The sequence below is a fragment of the Gouania willdenowi genome, chromosome 6 (genome assembly GCF_900634775.1).
Source record: "Gouania willdenowi chromosome 6, fGouWil2.1, whole genome shotgun sequence".
In the NCBI taxonomy this organism is placed as follows: domain Eukaryota; kingdom Metazoa; phylum Chordata; class Actinopteri; order Blenniiformes; family Gobiesocidae; genus Gouania; species Gouania willdenowi.
Genome location: NC_041049.1, coordinates 55,021,614 through 55,040,231, shown reverse-complemented (window position 1 = coordinate 55,040,231; position 18,618 = coordinate 55,021,614). Strand labels below are relative to the sequence as shown.

Below are 18,618 nucleotides of genomic sequence, written 5' to 3'. Positions count from 1 at the left end.
TAGAAAACCCTGAAAAACCCTCAATAAATCCAATAAAAAAAAAATTTAAATTTTTTTTTTAAAGTGAAAAGTAACCACTAGTTTCATTTAAACATAAGCATATTCTACATTAGAATATAATATACCAGTGGTTCTCAAACCTTTTAGGCTCAAGTACATAATTTCTCTCATTTCTGAATGTTACTTATAAAACTATTTAAAACAACTATAAAGCACAATGATAGAATGAACGAGTGATAATTACACACATTTTAAACAATCTCATTTTGTAAATAACTGGTAAAAAAACAGTATTTAGTGCAGAATTTATGGTGACCCCCAAAGACTTTTTTTTTCTAGAATTAGTTTTTGATCATGTTTGAGATGATATATATATATATACACATATACATATATAGGGTTAGGGTTATATACATTTATATATATATATATATATATTTATATATATATATATATATATATATATATACATTTATTTATTTTATTTTTTTTTCTTGATTTTTTTCAGTCTTGATTTCTTTTTTCCCCTTTTTATGGTCTTAAATTTTTTTCCAGTCCTGTTTTTTTATATTTTTTATTTTTTATTCCAGTGGCCATGATCCTCTTCCGTAAATACTAGATTGTGTGTTATTTTAATGAGGAAAAAACAAAAAAACAAAAAGAATAATAACTTTAACAAATTAAAAAGAAATGAAAAAAAAAAAAAATCTATTTTAATTTTTATGAAATTCAGGCGACCCCATTTAAACTCCATGCGACCCCACATGGGGTTCCGACCCCAAGGTTGAAAAGGCACCTAAATAGATTTATTTCTTTAGTTCTTTTTTTTTTTTTTTTTTTTTTAAATCATGTGCGTACCCCCATTTGAGAAACACTGGAATAGAAGACCCTAAACATTTTTTTATTTAACAAAAGCAAATATGTATAAGACTGATTGTATTAGAGATCTCAGATGTAGTCAATTTTCTGATATCAGACCGATATTAATATTGGATCAGGGTAACTCTAGTAAGGAGATCATTAAGGCCTGTCAATCAAACATATACATTTACTCATACGCAGGTGATAAACCATTTGGCATAAAATGACACGCTGCTCAGCTTTAACTCCACCGTTATACTAGGAAAGTTTACGTTAAATATGTCTATTTCTGTGTTTGAACAATAAAGACTGTAATAAAGAGGCCATTTTCCCCACTGGATGTGGTGGTCATTGGGACCCCTGAGGGTGGGGTGGTGGTGGTGCTGGGGGGGGGGGGACTGGTTAAAATGACCAGCTATCTCACTTCAAAGGGTGTCCACACACACACACACACACACACACACACACAGACAGCTGAGATATAGCACAAGGGCACTGGGGATTTTCAGGGGATTTCCACGGAGAGAATCGGACACGTCTGATTTACACTAACACTTTGGCTAAACTTACGATAAAGGTTTACTGAAGAAACATGGACCTATTTGTCTTTATCCATCTCTACAGCCGTCTGCCTCAGTTCGAGTTCCTCCTCCTTTTTTTTTTTTTTTTTTTGCTCTGGAACACTTTAAATCACTCCTTCCCCATCATGGCCCTCTTTTTTTCCTAAATACATTTTTATAATTTAAGACACGTTCATTAAAATAATCCCAAAAGGTAACAGGCGACATGGAAATAACACAAAAAACATAAAGATATCTTGAGAAGCAGAGACATATTATTTATTTATTTTTTTAAATCATTATCTAGTCTTACTGCATATTTTCCATTGAGGAGAGCCAAGGAATGCAATGAGGAATCTGGTGAGATAAAGAGAGCACAACAGTGGATGGTACTGTTCGGTCTTATTTTCTCTTTGTCTGTGTGTTTTTTTTAAAAAAAAATGTATATTTTTAGTTTAAGTAAAATGTTTCCCTCACTGCAGCTGAAGAATAGATGTAGCGTACTTGTTCATAAAGTAAACCTTACATCTGGTCAGAGGTGAAATATGTGTGTAACCCAAACTCTACCTACTTGTTATGTTCTAGTGGTGTTGGGTAGAAATCCAGATTTAAATCTTCATCACAGTGCCAGATTTTACAGATTTGAGTTGGAATATGAGCAATTTCAACATTAATTTCCCCAAGTTCACTTTGCACTTACACCTATATATATATATATATATATATAACTGATAAATACAGTATAAGGCTCTACAATATTAAAGCAGATATCAGTGCTGGATCTTCTTTTCAAAATACCTTGGTTTTGTCATAAAAAAAAGACTGGAGAACTCTTTTAACAATTGCAATTAGATTCCCATTAAAATGACTACAGTTATGTGATAAAAGCACAGAAAAATAACAGTTTTACTGAGTTTGAAGGGAATAAATATGTAGAATCCAAATTATTTGGTAATTTCAGAGGTGATAAGTAACAAAGTAAAAATACTTAAGTAGTTTTTTCTAGTATCTACGGAGCACCAAACATGACATGGTACTTTTACTTTTTTAAGCAAATATCTGTACTTTCTACTACTTACATTTTAAAAATGAGTTTGTTACATTTAAGACCTTTGAAGATGGCGTAAAAAGACGCAAATATTTTCAAGTCAAAGTTGCTCAGGTTTATGAGCATTTCTACTTTTTTTGTTCTTGGACACCTTTTATTTATTATGAGTGCTAAATTTCAATTCAAAAGTAACAGATTTAACTTTTTTCCATGTACCAGTTTTTTTTAAAAAATAAATAAAATATATGGAGATTGCTGGTTTAAAAACCCTGTCTCATTCTGGAAGGGACATTTATTCATTTTTTTACATAATAAAATTTTTATTACCAGGTACTTTTACTCAAGTAAGGGAGCAACATCAATACTTTTATCAGAGTAATTTTATATTCAAGTATGTATACTTTTACTGGAGTACTGAAGACTGGTACTTTTGCCACCTTTGGGTAATTTAAACAAAGATTCATGTTTTCTCACTGCGGGCCACAGTGGAAGCTCTAAAGGGACGAATTTGGACCCCGGGTCTTGAGTTTGACACATAGGTTAGAGCGGTGAATCTCAACTGGTGGGTCGGGACCCAAAAGAGCGTTGCGGACCTATACTGAGTGGGTCGTGGAGAGCTGGTCAAAAATAAGTAATAGCCTGCTTAATGTCTCTCATGTAGGACTTGTCTTTTATTTGAAAGAAACTTTTCTTTTGACAGGCATGCTGTGAAATGCGTGTTCCACATGAAAATATATAAATTTATGTTTTAAAAAAGAATATATATACATGTTTTTCAACAGCTATTTTTGAAAAACTAAATTTGGTTGAATTCTAAAAAAAAAAAGGGGGCCGCGATTTAATTAACGTGGCAAAATGTGGGACCCAGGGTGAGACCAGTTGAGAACCCCTGGGTTAAAGCTTGAACTTGCTGTGCTACATCAGGGAATCCCACAGAAAATGTAAATACTTGCTTTCTCAAGGCTCTGGGCATTGTGTAGGAAGGAAATAATGAATCTGTGTTTGTGATAATGTGTTTACTGTGTGTGTAAGGTTGACAGTGTATTACAGCGCTGACGATACAAACAATGAACCCATGCTCTGAAAATGAACAAATAAAGACCACAAAGACAAGTTGTATGAAAACAGTCACTAGACATTTAAACAGAGAAACATTTCCATGATGTTCATGTTATCTCACACTTCAGACAAAAAAAGCTTTTATTTTACTGACACCTCATGTCATCAAAGTCAGAAAACTAAAGTATAGACATCCAGTTAAAGAGAGAAGTTTAATATACTTCATAAGTTACATGTGTTCAGCTAAAAGAAAGAGTTGACTTCCCTTTAGCGGTTGATGATTATTTACATCCTGACCTTGATATTCCCCCCCCGCCCCCCGACACAGAGCGACATGTGACCCAGCAGACATAGTTCAGAGCTGAAAAATAATCCTCACATTAAAACTTACAGCGTTTCAAACACAGTGGAGAACTTTAATTCACGCTGCACAGACCAAACGTGTCATTGTTGACGTGTTACAAATAATAACAGCATTTGTTCATGTATCAAAACTATACACCGACACATCCCGCCTCATAAAATCATTCCAGTGAGAGCATTTTAAAATAAATAAGCCTTCTCCAAGTAAATCAGCATCACAGATATTTACAAAAGATGATTTAGAGGAAAAATGGATTGTACATGCGATGGTCCGTACACATTTAAAAACAATCTTTATTAACATGATTTTTAATGAAGTTGTGTTGTCAGCTTTTAAATGACCCGTTAAGGACAAACATCAGGTTAAGTCAGAGTCCTGTTTCAAAGATTTCTCTATAATTTATGACATACTAAGGTACAGCCACCTAGTAGGAAAAGTTTGCTCAGTATTTTGACAGTAGATTTAAAAATATTGTTGTTTGGAGGCTTGAAAGTGGAATTTCTATGAGGTTGGACTTGAAATGTGGAAGCTAAAGGCGAAACAACTGGAATAATTTGTATATATATATATAAAACCTGTCTTATTATTGAAGGGACAAAAATATTATATATATATATATAATATTATATAAACATAATAAATCAGCAGAAGTTACCAGATGAAATAGAATTTGTTTGTCAAAAGGGTTTTAGGTCTTTTTCTCATTGGTTTCAAAGTGAAATGAAGTAACATATTTATGTGTATTGTGCACTTGTATTAAAGGCACCTGTAGTAAATTCTGATTGTAAAATCTATCAAAAGATCAAATAGAATACTAGAGCAGGGCTTTCCAACCTTTTTTGGGTCGTGACCCCATTTTGATATCACAAATGTCCAGCGACTGCAGACACATTATTTTTTCTAGAATTGAGTTTTCTGATCATGTTTATTACAGTGTGTTACAATTACAGAGTAACCACGATTAGTGCACAAAGCGACAAGTGCACCACCTCAGATATTTTCTATTTATTTGAACTAAATGTATACGTATATGATACAGTTATTTGATATTTATTGTGTGTGATGTGTATTTGAAAAATAATGGTAAATTTGAAAAAAATAAAATAGAATTTTAATCGGTTTTAACCATTTACTAGACGTTGAAAGGTTGAAAAACACTGTACTAGAGGTGTAGCCGTACAAATAATTAAATAGTGAGGAGGTTGTTGTGTTTAACTTGCATTGATTCACACACTGTCCGCTGTTTTCATCCAAAATAAAATTCATCTTTTAATTTAAAATCTGCTCCTTTAAATAAAGATGAAAAGTTATAATTCCAGAAAGTTCTTTTTGAATAATACATTAAGGTTTCATTTATTTAGACAACTGTTTTTTCAGGAAATATTCTTTGATCTCTTCACATGTTTCGACTGTCAACTGCCAGTCTTCTTCAGAGGCATCTGCTGATCGCTTGACTTCTGCATAATAATTCCAGCAAGTTCTTTTTGAATAATACACTAGTATAATAATTAATACAATAAAAACAGTTGTCTGAATGAAACCTTAACATATTATTCAAAAAGAAGACGAAAAAATTTGCTGGAATTATTTTGCGCAAGTCAAGGACACATCAAAGCAATAGGCAGACGCCTCTGAAGAAGACTGGCAGTTGATCAAAGTACATTTTCTAAAAAAACAGTTGTCTGAATAAATGAAACCTTAACATATTTGAATAAAGTTGTTAATTATGATAAAATCATGATGACTTTAACTTATTGTGGAGTTTTTTTTCTTCTTGTTCTTGCGTGTTTCACACAGCCCTACAGTGTACATATGCTTGTTTAAACTAAATACTAATTACATGCAATTTAATACAGTATTTAAATTACTGTGTTGAGCCTCACAGACAGCAGAATGTTGGATCAGGACTCAGACAAGGTGGTAGGGCCATTAGTTCATAATTTAGAGTGAGATGAGGGATGGAGAACAACTCAAATGGAAAGCTGCAGTTTGGAGAGGTTCCTCTGGTGCATGTTGTGGTGCCGCACCAACTCGTCACTTCGTGCAAACTTCTTCTGACAGTTGGGCCACCGACAGTTGAACGGCTTCTCACCTGGAGGAGCAGAGCGGGAAGTGACAGAACACAGAGCGCAGTTAGCCCAGGAAACGTCACACACCAATATAATGATCGTATATTGAATATTCTGAATGAAACTACATTTGGTAATAGGTGCGCTACTTTAAAAATCGTGAACATTTATTGGATGGAGAAGAAATGGAAAAATAAAAAGTTTACGCACTTGTTTTACCTGTATGAGTCCGTGTGTGTGTCTTAAGGTGGTCAGACCGTGAGAACTTTCTCTGACACGTCTCGCATTGGAACGGTTTAACTCCTAAACACATGTACAGTTAGCATGCACACAGTCAACACACAAATGAGCCAAAGAAATACACACACACACACACACACACACACACACACACACACACACAGAAAGAGATAGAAAGTAGAGCAGAGGCTTGCATAGAAGCCATGCTGAAGCAATATTTCACACAGTGTACGTACACATATGGCAGTCTTTGAAAGCATAGCAGTCATGCACACAGTAAAGTAGGAAGGCAGTAAACAGGAAGTGGGAGGTAAAGCAGGCCGACCTGTGTGCCTCCGCTGGTGTCGCTTCAACTGGTCAGAGCGAGAGAATCTCCGACCACAGTCTGTGAAGTCGCACTGGTACGGTTTCTCTCCTGAATGGAGAAACAAGTGTAGGATAAGCCTTGTGATATCAACCATAGTTAAGCTCTACTAGTGCTCACATCTGGAGAACATGTACATTTTCATTTACTAGAAGGCCAATGAAGCAAAAAGTGTCACTAGTACTACTAGTTAGGGCTGGACCATATATCGAGATTCAAGATATATGGAATTTTCTATTTTGCCAATATAGAACATTATAATATCAATATATACAGTATATATTTATACTGTTTATAAACACTTGTTTTAGGAGTCGCTGCTTTTGCTACTTCTCAGAACATAATGAAAAGCTTAGATGGATTACTGAGTGCGCCCTAACCCAGACCTAACCCTTAAAGCTGATATTCAGAGTTTCTGAGAAATCTGTTTATGTATGATTCTTTTGAAATACGAAAAAATACCTAACTAGTCTTTTACTATGGTCTACTGCAGGTGGTCATTCATGTGCATTAATGTATATAAGTCCCTCCTTCTTCTATAGACCCCTATGCACCTAGTGCGCCGAGCCAATAGGCTTTGACTTCCTGTTTTTGAGACTGTCAATCAAAGTGAATGGGGAACTGTGCACGGAAACAAGGCCGCGTGTCACAACAGCAAACAGGTAAGTATGATTTTGGTTCTTACCTGACCCATAGACCTATATCAATGTGACCCGATGCAACCTTGTTATGTTCCGCGATGTGCGTGCAGAAAAGTAGAGGCGTGGCTTCTGGTAGATTGGCAGAAGCAGTGTGAGGAAGTGAGGCTGTTTAGGGCGGGACATCGAGACGTTTCTCAGAAACTCCGGATATCAGCTTTAACAAGCCGCACTACAGAACTCACTCACACGTGCTGTCCTTTAAAGGAGAAAAAGCCAGAAGTGGCACATATTGTGCTGCTGTTTGTTAATAAATGTGTGGCATTTTGCATCAGCAAATTTAACCCTGATTTGTCTTTCTTGTCAGACTTGATTTGAATTAAAAGTATCGAGATTTATATCGTATATCGCCAGTGGGAGAAAAAAATATTGGGATATGAGTTTTGGTCCATATCACCCAGCCCTACTACTAGTAAAATAAAATAGCTAACTAGAAAGCCTTATATGCAAATAAGGGGGCGGAGAAAAGAAAATTCAGGCATGTCATTGCTTTTAAAAACATTACACCCAATCAGGATGTTGGATTTGATTATAATCTCTCCTACCTCATTTGCATTAGGTCAACGAGTGCAGTGGTTCTCAAAATGGTTTTGCCCAAGTACCCCCACTCTTTTATTTCCAAATAGAAGTACCCCCTTTGTCTGACTACAGCTCAGAATACTATAAAAAAACATCTATAGAGCATAATGATGGAATGAATGAGTGATAACACACATTTTAAAGAATCTAACTTTGTAAAAAAGTGTAATGAAACAGTATTTAGTGCTTCATAAATAGGTGTATTTCTATAGTTTTTATAATTTCCGCTCATCACCTGCCTGGTGGTATTTTCAGTTCAAGTTCTATTCAATCATTTTCATTTTCATCATCATTATGATTTTATATTTTATCCAAAAAATGCACATTTTAAAATCCTCATATTTTTCATGCTTTTATTTGTTAATTTTCCACTCTTTCAACAAGTACCTCCTTTAGTGACATCATGCAAGCACATTTGAGAAACACTTCACAAGTCAATCCTTTGGCTTAACTAGTATTACTAGTGGAGTAAAAACTGTCTATACTAGTAGGTTTGGAGTGCACTAGCAGTACTAGTAAACACAATTTTAGTTTTACTAGTAAAGGTTTTTTGGCGCAGTAGTAGTCGTTAATAGTAAAGCAAACATGTCTAATAGTAGAACTAGTAGACTTAAAATATGTTACTACAGTAATAAAAACACAAAGCTTTACTAGTGCTACAAATATACTGTATCTATTTAAAATCATCAAAACTTTAGTGAAAATAAAATGAACTTCACCTATAGTTAACATATTTCTTCATATATATGTAAATACATTATACATCATTACATAAACTGTAGTTTTAGAAAAAAGGTAATTTATTCATCCCAACAACAGATTGCATAAATCTATAGGACCGAATGGAACATTACTTGCAAAACGGGGCTTTGGTAAATACAGACCTTGCATTTGTCAGTATGTGCAACAACACACTCACAATGTCTTGTGACTGAAATTAATTCATTAGCAAAAGACATAAATCCTCTCCAAGCGCTTTCTGGAAAGCTGTTTCACAAGACAGGAAGTGTTTCCTGGCAGTAACAGCTGAGATGGGGCCAATGCTAAGTTGAGCAGACCAGTTTCATCATCTTTAACATCACAAACCCTTTAAGGGAAGTAGAAACATGTGTGTGACACTAACTGTCCCGGGGGGGATGTGTGTCTGTGTATGATGGGGCCACTTTATGATTGTAGTGGATTTCACCTGTGTGTTTGCGGCCATGCATCTGCAGGTGTGACAGCTTGAAGTAGCGCTTGTTGCATCCCGGGTAGGCACACATGAACGGCCGCTTCTCGCTGCTCTCTGAGCGAACAATGGCAGGAGCGATGCTGGGCACCCGCCGCACATCCTGCACAGACACACACACACGCACGCACGCACACACACACAGTAAATGTGAGATCATGATATAAAATTGTCACATCTTCACTAGCTTGGATATTAGCAGTAAAATGACCTCAGACCGTGTCGAAAGGAAAAAAACAAGAGGTAGGAAAAACAAGAAGATAGTCATCAACATCCCCCACCAGATTGGTTGTCATTATAACTCACAACCTTTCCCCAAATGTCGTAAAATGTATACATAAGAACATATGATCACATCAGAATATAAAAAAATCTATCTTAAACAGTTTCTGAAAAAAGCTGTCCCCTTTGAAGATACCTCAAACAGAGTAAAAAAACGGAACAAGGACAATAACGCAGGAAAAAATAATTGTGTGCTTCTCCTTTTCGAACTCCATCAAGGTATTGATACCCTGAAGCCACACACCGAATTTGGTTATCTCATCTTAAACGGTTTCTGAGAAAAGCTGTCCACTTTAACGCAGACTGACGGACGCAGTGATGGACAGACGGAGCTCAAACCTATATCCCTCTTCCACACTTTGTGGCAGGGATAAAAATGTATTTATTTACATTTGAAACAAATACACAAAAAAAACCCCTGAATAATCTGCTGTACTGTTCATGTCCAACATTTGACATGATGTGTCTTCTTCAGAGGTGACTTTCTCCTTTCTATCTCTATTTCCATTGAGGTGTCACTTCCAATGTTCCTCCTCCTCCTCCTCCGCTGCAGCATTTGCTCTTCATTTGAGCTCATTTTAAAATGTCAAGGTAAAGTTAACATTTCATGCGGTTATATCACCAACAATGTTTTACATTTAAGATCTAATAAAAAAGATAATAACAATAATTACATAAATAAATAATATTTAGCCACTGATGCTAAGCAAAATGACTCCCATCCAAATAATAAAAACAAAAAACTGTTAATAGTAGGGGTGGGACAATACGCTGACTTCACGTTATAATACAATAGTTGATAATGGGCTTGTGATAAACACACCATACAATGGTTTTGGAAAGAAAAAAGACAACAGTTGGAATAAAATCATGCTTTTATTTGACTTTAACGTTGACATACTTACTCTGGTTATGACCTTTTCAACTCAATAGGAATATTGAAAACAACAAAAATAAAACATAACAATCTTGTGTGTAGCAGATAGTGTGGATTTTTTTAAATTTTTTTGAAACTTTGCTGCTGTTTTGTTTGACACAGTCTCTATTAAAACAGGAAGAATCATCTTTCTTGCCAAACTGTGTTGATGCAAAACTTTATTTTTTGATGATAAAGTTTTTTTTAAACAAAAAACATAATGTAAAAATAATCTAGCTGCCTTTAAGAGGTATTAGGTGAATAAAATATAGCATTAATGTATTTTTAAGTCAGAGCAAAGATTCAGTTTCATCACACATATTTAAAATGCGTACTGATAAGTAACGAGGTATGAAATTCCCCAACTGTTGGCCTCATTTCTTTTGGCAGGGATTTAGTGAAATCTAAATGATGGAAATATAAATAAACACACCTTTACAGACCCTAAATTTTACTTTAAAGAGTATGAAAGAGATATTCATTTGTACAGTGCTTAAAAAAAAAAAAAAAAGGAGAGCAACCGCACCCAGCCTTTCAGCGCTTGAAAAAGAGAGTTGTGAAAAAGTCCTGTTGTGGACTAAGTGCAGGCCTGGAGAATCTCCTACTTCTTGTCCTATAGAGTTGCTGACAGACAGTAATTAAATCCTAATGATTTATTAAAGTGCTGATCCTGGTATGGAAAGCATATCTTTACCCAGTGTAACCCTGTGTCTGTGTGTACGCTCTGCTAATGGACTTGTGGAAAAAGATTTATCCTGACCTTTAAAAGCTGCTCTATGAAAGTCTTTGTCTGGATGCATGTGCTGCGCGCATCTGTATTCTAACACATCATTCATTTCGTCCTCTTCACGTTGCCAGATCTCTAAAAATGAGGATATTTATCGTCCCGGCTGACCGTTTTCTTGTCTCGTGTTTGTTATGTTAACCTCGCAGTCTCGTATCCCAAATGGATATTGACGGAATGCATGACCTTGTGATGACTTCTGGAAAGCAAAGAAAGCAGAAGAAACAATGTGTAAAAGCGGAGATCCTACCTGTATGCCCCTGAACACACCGTGCGTGTGTATGCGATATTGTGTGGCGCAGCTGTACACCATCGGGGTGCTGGGGTCACTGTCGTAGCCGGTTGCATGGCTGCCCACATGACACAGAAACAAGATAATACAAGTCAATCTTCTCTCATTTTCCATCAAGAAATATCTTTTTTCCACAGCTGAAAAACATTATATATATAAAGAAAATATTTTAGAAACATTTCACTAATAATCTGTAAAATAGAACAATCCTCCATGTGGACAGCTGCCCTTTAGCTTGAACATTAAGAAGAGACGCATCAGACAACAAGATGCAGGAACGTAACTCAGTGCTGTAAATCTGTATAGTGCAATGCACACCGGCAGATCTGTGACTGTTTGAGTACATCAAGGTCAGGTCAGTAACATTAGTCAACCATGTTCACGACATCACATGTAATGTAAAACACAGACAGTTCATGTTAGACGTAACTCGTGTGGATACACGAGGAGGTTTTTCTTTGTCCTCTCGTTCCCTTTAAGAAGAGCATAAATCTGTTTCTGAGGGTACCTCTGATACGGTATATTGGGGGGTTTACTGCAAAAATAATTCAGTTTGGAACCTTAAATTAAAACTAAGGTCTTGAATTACAAATTACCCTAAATCATACGCAGTGTGAATGGAATATCTGAGAAGAGAGTACACAGAGTTATCGCTTCCTAGTAATCTCTTAATATCTGACGTAGTTTTAGTTTGATTTAGAAATAATTTATTGTCTAGAGAAGGCTTCTCTTTAAATTTGATTTAGATTTTGTGTAATTATTATGGGCCAGGCAGCCTAGGATCCTATTGTTATCCTGCACGTTCTTAATTCTTTCTTTCTTCCTTCTTCTACAGAGGAAATCGTAGCTCACATGCGTAAACAATCACCAAGTTTTGCACAAGGGGCCAGTCCCGGGCCAGGTTGCCTCAGCTGCAAAAACAAGCCACTAGTCCTAAAATTAATGCTACAGCAAGCCTCGAGAGTTCAACATTTTGAAAATTTACAACAAATGTACAGATTGGCCACTGTCACTAAAATGCAGTTCCAATATTAAAGAAACTTTTGCACAAATATAGCAAATGGTGAAGCCCATCTCTCTGTTTAAACCTACGTCCTCCTTCAGTCTTTGCTCAATTGACACCAAAAGTGCACGTCTTTAGATGGTACCACACAAACGTTCCATACAGATTTTAAACTGATCAAAAATATTGAGCCTACAGTCAAATGTTTTGATTGTAAACGTACAATTTCTTGCTAAACACATTTCCAATGTTGATATAAAAAAAAATGTTAACATTTTAACATTGACGTGTGGGAAAATATCAGAATAATAAAAAGCATTTTGAATTTTGCTGTCATACATTTTTGCTGTTCAATTTCACAGCATTTTTTTTAACATCAATTATTCACTTATGGAGCCAATAAATCATTGTTAAACACCAATGGCTAACATTTCCATGCTGTCTAGATGCTGTCTTGAAATCTGCTTTTAAACGCTAACAGCTGCTACCATTGTTTATATTTTTATTGATTTTGTTCCCAGGGGAGTATTGCACAAAACCAGGATAGGGGATAAAGCCTGCACAAATCGGCTATCCTGGATAAACTTATCCCCAAGTAGGTTGAACGAAAGCCGGCCAAGTTAATCCAGGAGAAGTAACCATGGTGATTCAGCCTCTACAGCTAACCTGTAACCATGGTGATTTAGCCTCTAGAGCTAACCTGTAACCATGGTGATTTAGCCTCTATAGCTAACCTGCTGCAGAGCAGGTTAACAACCAGGATAAAGTTATCCCTGCTGGAAATAAGTGTTTTACACAATGTCCATGGTACATGTTTCTTCACCCAAATATTACAAACAGTCATTTCATTTGTCTGTTGACCTTTGGTTTTAATATTTTTTTATTATCATAGTTTATAAATAAAGACGAAAAGAACATATAAAAAGACAAGATTTGAGCAATAAAAGTGAGAAGGCAGACGGTTTATTAGGAATATTTTTCTTATTAACTCATTGAGTGCCATTCACGTCTATAGACGTGAATTATGTTTTTCAGCTAGGGTTGCTAGGAGACAGTGTGACGAAGCTCTCCGGTGAATTACTAACTTGTACAATGATGTAGTGACCAACTGGTGCCATGTAGGTGGTAGCAGTGCACCTTTGGATGAGAGGACATCCTTTATGGGCAGAGCCCAGAGGGAGAGGAAAAGAGTTTACGAGACAGAAAATGCCACTACGAGAGTTGATGCTGAAGTTCCCAGCAGCTCACAGCAGCGCACACTCGACCAGAGCATGTGTAGAACTAAGTGGACTATTGAGAGTGTGGCGATGGGAGATAAAACAATCAAAAAAACGGGGCACACTCAGCATGTCAAGGGAAGGAAGTTGTGTGTGTGGAGAATGACGGGGGAGAGACTTGGAGGAAGGCCAAAATACAGTAAGAAATCCATTCAGCTCTGACATAGATAACAAAATAATAATAATGTTGCCATCAAAAGCCCAGTCTCAGTGCTGTTTTTGTAGTTTTATAGAAGGAAACCAATGTTGAGGTGTTCCTAAAGCTAAAAAATCATTGATTCAAAGTCACTAATAGGTTTTTTCAGAAAAAGTTGTTTTTCTCAGCTTTTTGTCACAAACTGGCGATTTGTGTGAAACTTGCCTCTATTCAACTGCTGATTACGAAAGAACAAAACAAGCTAGATGAAATTAAAGACTGGTGTTAGAATTCAGATTGTCATAGTACAAACTATTGTGTGGGTCTTTAAAAATGAGTCAAAATGCTCTAAAACAGCTGGCACTGAGGGGGGTAGAAATTTTGAAAATGGGTGGCACTGAATTAGTTAATAAAACACCAACACTGAAAAGTTAGAACAGATACAAAATAATCCGACTTTACTTATTATGACTGCAATGTAACTAATAGAAGATATTTTTTTCAAGTGTGTCCTAAAAAAACTAAATATATACTGTACTGTTGGATCTGAAGGGTTTCACATTATTCTGACTTCACTTTTTAACGTTACAATAACTCTATTCATTACATTTATTTTTCTGTCAGGCCTCTGGTTATTTTGTAATACTAATAAATCCTGCTTGTGAAATTTCTGTCAGGTTTGATTTAAACTGTATATTGGAGTTATGTTTTTTTTTGTTAAATTGTAGATGACAAATCCTTTCTTGAAACTTAGTTATACGTATATGTAACATAGTCTCGGTGAGAAATCTAAAACTGAGCTAGTGGGACGCTGTGGCAGGATCCTGCATATTACTCTCTGTCAGCCTCTCTCTCTCCTTTTTTAGCAGTGCTGCTCTACCTTTTTTCCATATCACGTCTTTTATTTCTTCATCCTGCTGCAGAAGCAGCAGTTGTTCAGCAGGTGTAAACAAAGCTGTGTGTCCGTGATCCCGACTTAAATCGGTGGTTCTGTGATCAAATTTCTTTTTAAGAAAGCCGTGACCGCCGACTTATCTCAAACATATAGCCAGCTTGACTAAGCCTCGTCTCTTTATCCTGACTCGGCAAACGTGCAACCAATTTATCCAAGATAGCACTGACCAGACTTTATCTAACCACGCATTCCCCTTTATCCTGTATGTATTTATCTGACATTTGTGCAATGCCCCCCCCGTTCTGTCTAGTTTGGTAGTGAATCCAGCCTGTGTGTATTTGTTAGTGTGTTCCTGGATCCCTACACAGGTGAGTTTCATCCTCCCTGATTAGCTCCATCACTTATAACAGCCCTGTGTGTTTATTGGGTCAGTCTCACTGTTTCCCTGCTCATTTTCTGTGGCGTCTTTCCTCTTCCTGGTCAGTTTAGTCAAGTCAGGTTTTGTGTCCTTGTAATATATACAGTATATATACTATATTAGTAATAATTATGGACTGGTTTTATGAGCCCTATTCCTCCCGTTAGCCTGCTTCCTACTCTGCATTGTGTTTCTCCACCTCCAAACCACCCCATGAACACCACTGCATGAATAATTCCACAAAAAAAAAAAAAAAAAAAACTCTTGCTCCTCAATACCTTGTGAAATCATCATTGATCAAATGTGTTGGATTCCAGTACAGACTAATAATATAGCGCGTTTAGTCCTATGGAAAATTGTTCACCTCTTGTATATGTTTTTGGACACTTAACTGTTAACATGTAACCTTTACTCAAAAAAAAAAGAAACAAAGAATAATAATACAATAATGCATAAATAGAATATAATAAAATTCATCAAAGGAGCAGTTATGAGAATGTAAAGTCTGGTGACACTGTAGGAACTGAAATTCCTCAAAATGAACAAAAATGATATGGTAATGCTTCTGAATCTTATATATTGTTATCTTTTCTTTAAATTGGTCAGTTTGTGACCAACATCCAGTCCTGCTGAGAAAATGCTGGTCAGTGTCAGAGAAGCTACAAAGCATTGTTGACACAAGTGCATTTATTTCCCCTACTATTATATTGTTGATGTAGTACTATAGTCTTTCTACTGCTGTACATAGTTTGATATCAAAGGGGAACAATTTTTACATTTATTAAAAAAGACGGAGCTCTCGATGTCTGACAGATTAAACTAGCACAGAGGGTGAATAAATTACTTGAATGAAATCAAAAAAGGGATAGAACTGATACTTTACTGACTATTATTACTGAGTGCAAAATGTTTCTTTAAGGAGGTTTTTTTCTACTTTGAGTCTAAGTCAGATTTTATTAAAAATAAGTTACCTTAAATAAATGAAACACATTTTGATGATCAAAAGGAGTTGTGGTTAATGAACCGTTTCAACGCTGCTGTAATACTTATATGTAACTTATCACTTAAAGCAAGGAATAAACTCTTCTTTGTTTGAAACAGCTGCCAGTGTCGTCTCTCCTATCTCCTTATGATAACACGCAGAGAAACAGAAAGCTCTTGTCTATGAAATGTGTAATATTTCAGTGTGTCTCGCCCAAACGAGGAGGATGGGAGTGTGTATCCTGTACTGCGACAGCAGTGGGAATAAAGCAAGTACAGCCGGCGCTCATAAGGTGCTCTTTGTGTGCCTGGATATTCCCAAGGACAGGAGGACAGACGCTCAAACGGAGCGTGAATTATATGCCTGCTCCGTGTGTAATAATTATGCTTATATCACACCGGTATTAAGTCTTAAGTCAGTTCATAAACCCATTCAAAAGCACAAAATAAGAAATGTAATGGATGGAGAATCAAGTGTGTGAAAGCAGGAGTTAATTTAGTGACACAAGACTTTTATAAACAATAGAGCAAATATCAAAAACAAACTAAAGAATCTGAATAGTGAAGAGTAAATACAAGCTCAAAGAGACAAATAACTTACTGTATATACAGGCGACACAGCAATAACCATCTTCCTCCCATGACTCATACTACATGTGCAATCACAAATCTATGTATGTGCATTAATTCACATTAAAGTGCAATCCACTATCTGTGCCACATTTATTTATCTCACCAACATGTCAGTTTACATGTTCATTACGTGTTATGGTAATGTATACAGTGTAGTGTACTGGGTATTATATATTTATATTTATTTTTCCAATATTTTATTTAAGTGTGTGTTATATGTCATTCCTCATTCTTGGAGAGCACCTTAATTTCGTTGTACATGTTGTACAATGACAATAAAAAGGGTCTATTCTATTCTATTCCGTAAATCCATCTAAAATCTGTTTAAGAAGACTCAAGGAGTTATTTTGATGTATTTATTATAAGCCTGAATTTTTACAAGGTCCATGAAACACATTTCATCAACATTTTAGGTGCTTATTGTTCTAATGAAGACAAGTAAAACAAATTTTTTTAATCTGATTAAAGACAAACCACGGACAATGTACATGTGGGCTCATTAATGTAGAAATTCACTCATAAAAGCAAAGTTTCTATAGTGGATTTCCTGCATATTAATTTATCACTGAGAGGATGGAGAAACACAGTTAGTTTGAGAAGCTTGTGCTTTGACAGTAAATGCATTTGATGGGGCAGTTTTACGCAGAAAAAGTCACAACTAAAACTATTCAAAGGTTCAAGTTGCAGTAAAGTATCAGTAAACCTTCAACAAGAAAGATAAAGAAGTATTAATGGGTATGCAAATGCTCCACGCTGCTCTTAACCAGTCTTGGAAAGACCATCCTGCCAACAAAGAACTATACGACAACATTCCTCCCATTACCACCTCAATACGACTGCAGTTTACCAGACACTGCTGGCGTAATAGAAACAAACTGGCTGCAGACGTCATCTTGTGGAGGCCATCCCATGGAAAGATATCACAAGGGCGGCTGAAAGAAGTCCTACCAACTCACTGATGATACGGGATATAGGGCTGACAAACTGGCTATCGCTATGAGTGACAGGGATGGATGGATAGAAAGGGTCATCATAAGCCGACGCAGCTCCACCTGATAAGGTGGTAAGGTAATGGAGTTCCCCCTGGAATTAATAATAAAGGAATTCTGATTAACGGCACAGTCCTTCTCTGAGTGAAATTCCTGTTACACTCATGGAAAAAACTCAGGAAGAACTGATCTTGGTTTAACATGATTTTCACTGATCCTTTGACTTTGTCTCATGCTTTGAGTTTGTCACATCTGACAAGTTCCGACTCTGAGATTCCACCTCCTACAACAAAATGTTGCATCGTCCTGCTGAGCAGTAAATAGCAGAGAACCTGTCCTGCCCCACAAATCATAAAAATATGTCCCCATTCTTTTAATCTCACATTCTTCAACAACATAGAACTAATGACACGGAAAGAAAATCATTGCAGCTTATAGCCCCCCATCATGATGTCACACGGCGGCGCTACAAAGGCCTCATGGAACCTTGAGCATATTAAAAATAGAAAAATATTTAATTCTGTGCACTCAAAGAACTTTATTACGGTTCTAGAAAATGTGATTGTACATTTTATGTTATTTATATGAAATTTTAAAGAAGAATATTCACAATATTTACCTAATTCAATAAAGCTTGCATTTTTTTTACCCATTTTGTTGAAGTTTTATTGCGATGAGGAATTTATTTATTCTTCAAAGTGGGCATAACAGAAAAAGTTTGGGAATCACCAAACCGACTGGATTGAAACATCATTTTGTCCCAGTTTGACCACTGACTGACAACAAAAAACATTATTCTTGTTCTTAAAGAACAACAACAAAGGCTAAGGTCAGCTCACCAAGACTACTGTCAATGTTTTTATTGTTGTATACTATTATATATAGTTGTAATTTACACACCCTTACTGCAACGTAAGGGTGTGGAAATTAAACTGTGCATCT

The 18,618-nt window shown here is 36.0% G+C and overlaps 1 protein-coding gene across 7 annotated transcripts in view; it reads right to left on the bottom strand.

The window, feature by feature from the left end:
• Positions 1 to 5,582: 5,582 nt before the first annotated feature.
• wt1a (WT1 transcription factor a) overlaps positions 5,583 to 18,618 on the bottom strand; it is a 32,986-nt gene continuing 19,950 nt past the window's right edge. For 5 of the 7 annotated variants that reach the window (XM_028450268.1, XM_028450263.1, XM_028450261.1 and 2 more), the window contains 5 exons: positions 11,303 to 11,402; positions 9,029 to 9,173; positions 6,527 to 6,616; positions 6,172 to 6,264; positions 5,583 to 5,984 (listed from right to left, as the gene is read on the bottom strand). In XM_028450268.1, coding sequence (XP_028306069.1) covers positions 5,863 to 5,984; positions 6,172 to 6,264; positions 6,527 to 6,616; positions 9,029 to 9,173; positions 11,303 to 11,402 — 550 coding nt within the window. In that variant the 3' untranslated portion in view covers positions 5,583 to 5,862. The remainder of the gene's footprint in view (positions 5,985 to 6,171; positions 6,265 to 6,526; positions 6,617 to 9,028; positions 9,174 to 11,302; positions 11,403 to 18,618) is intronic. The other 2 variants (XM_028450264.1, XM_028450267.1) reach the window with 1 other exon arrangement.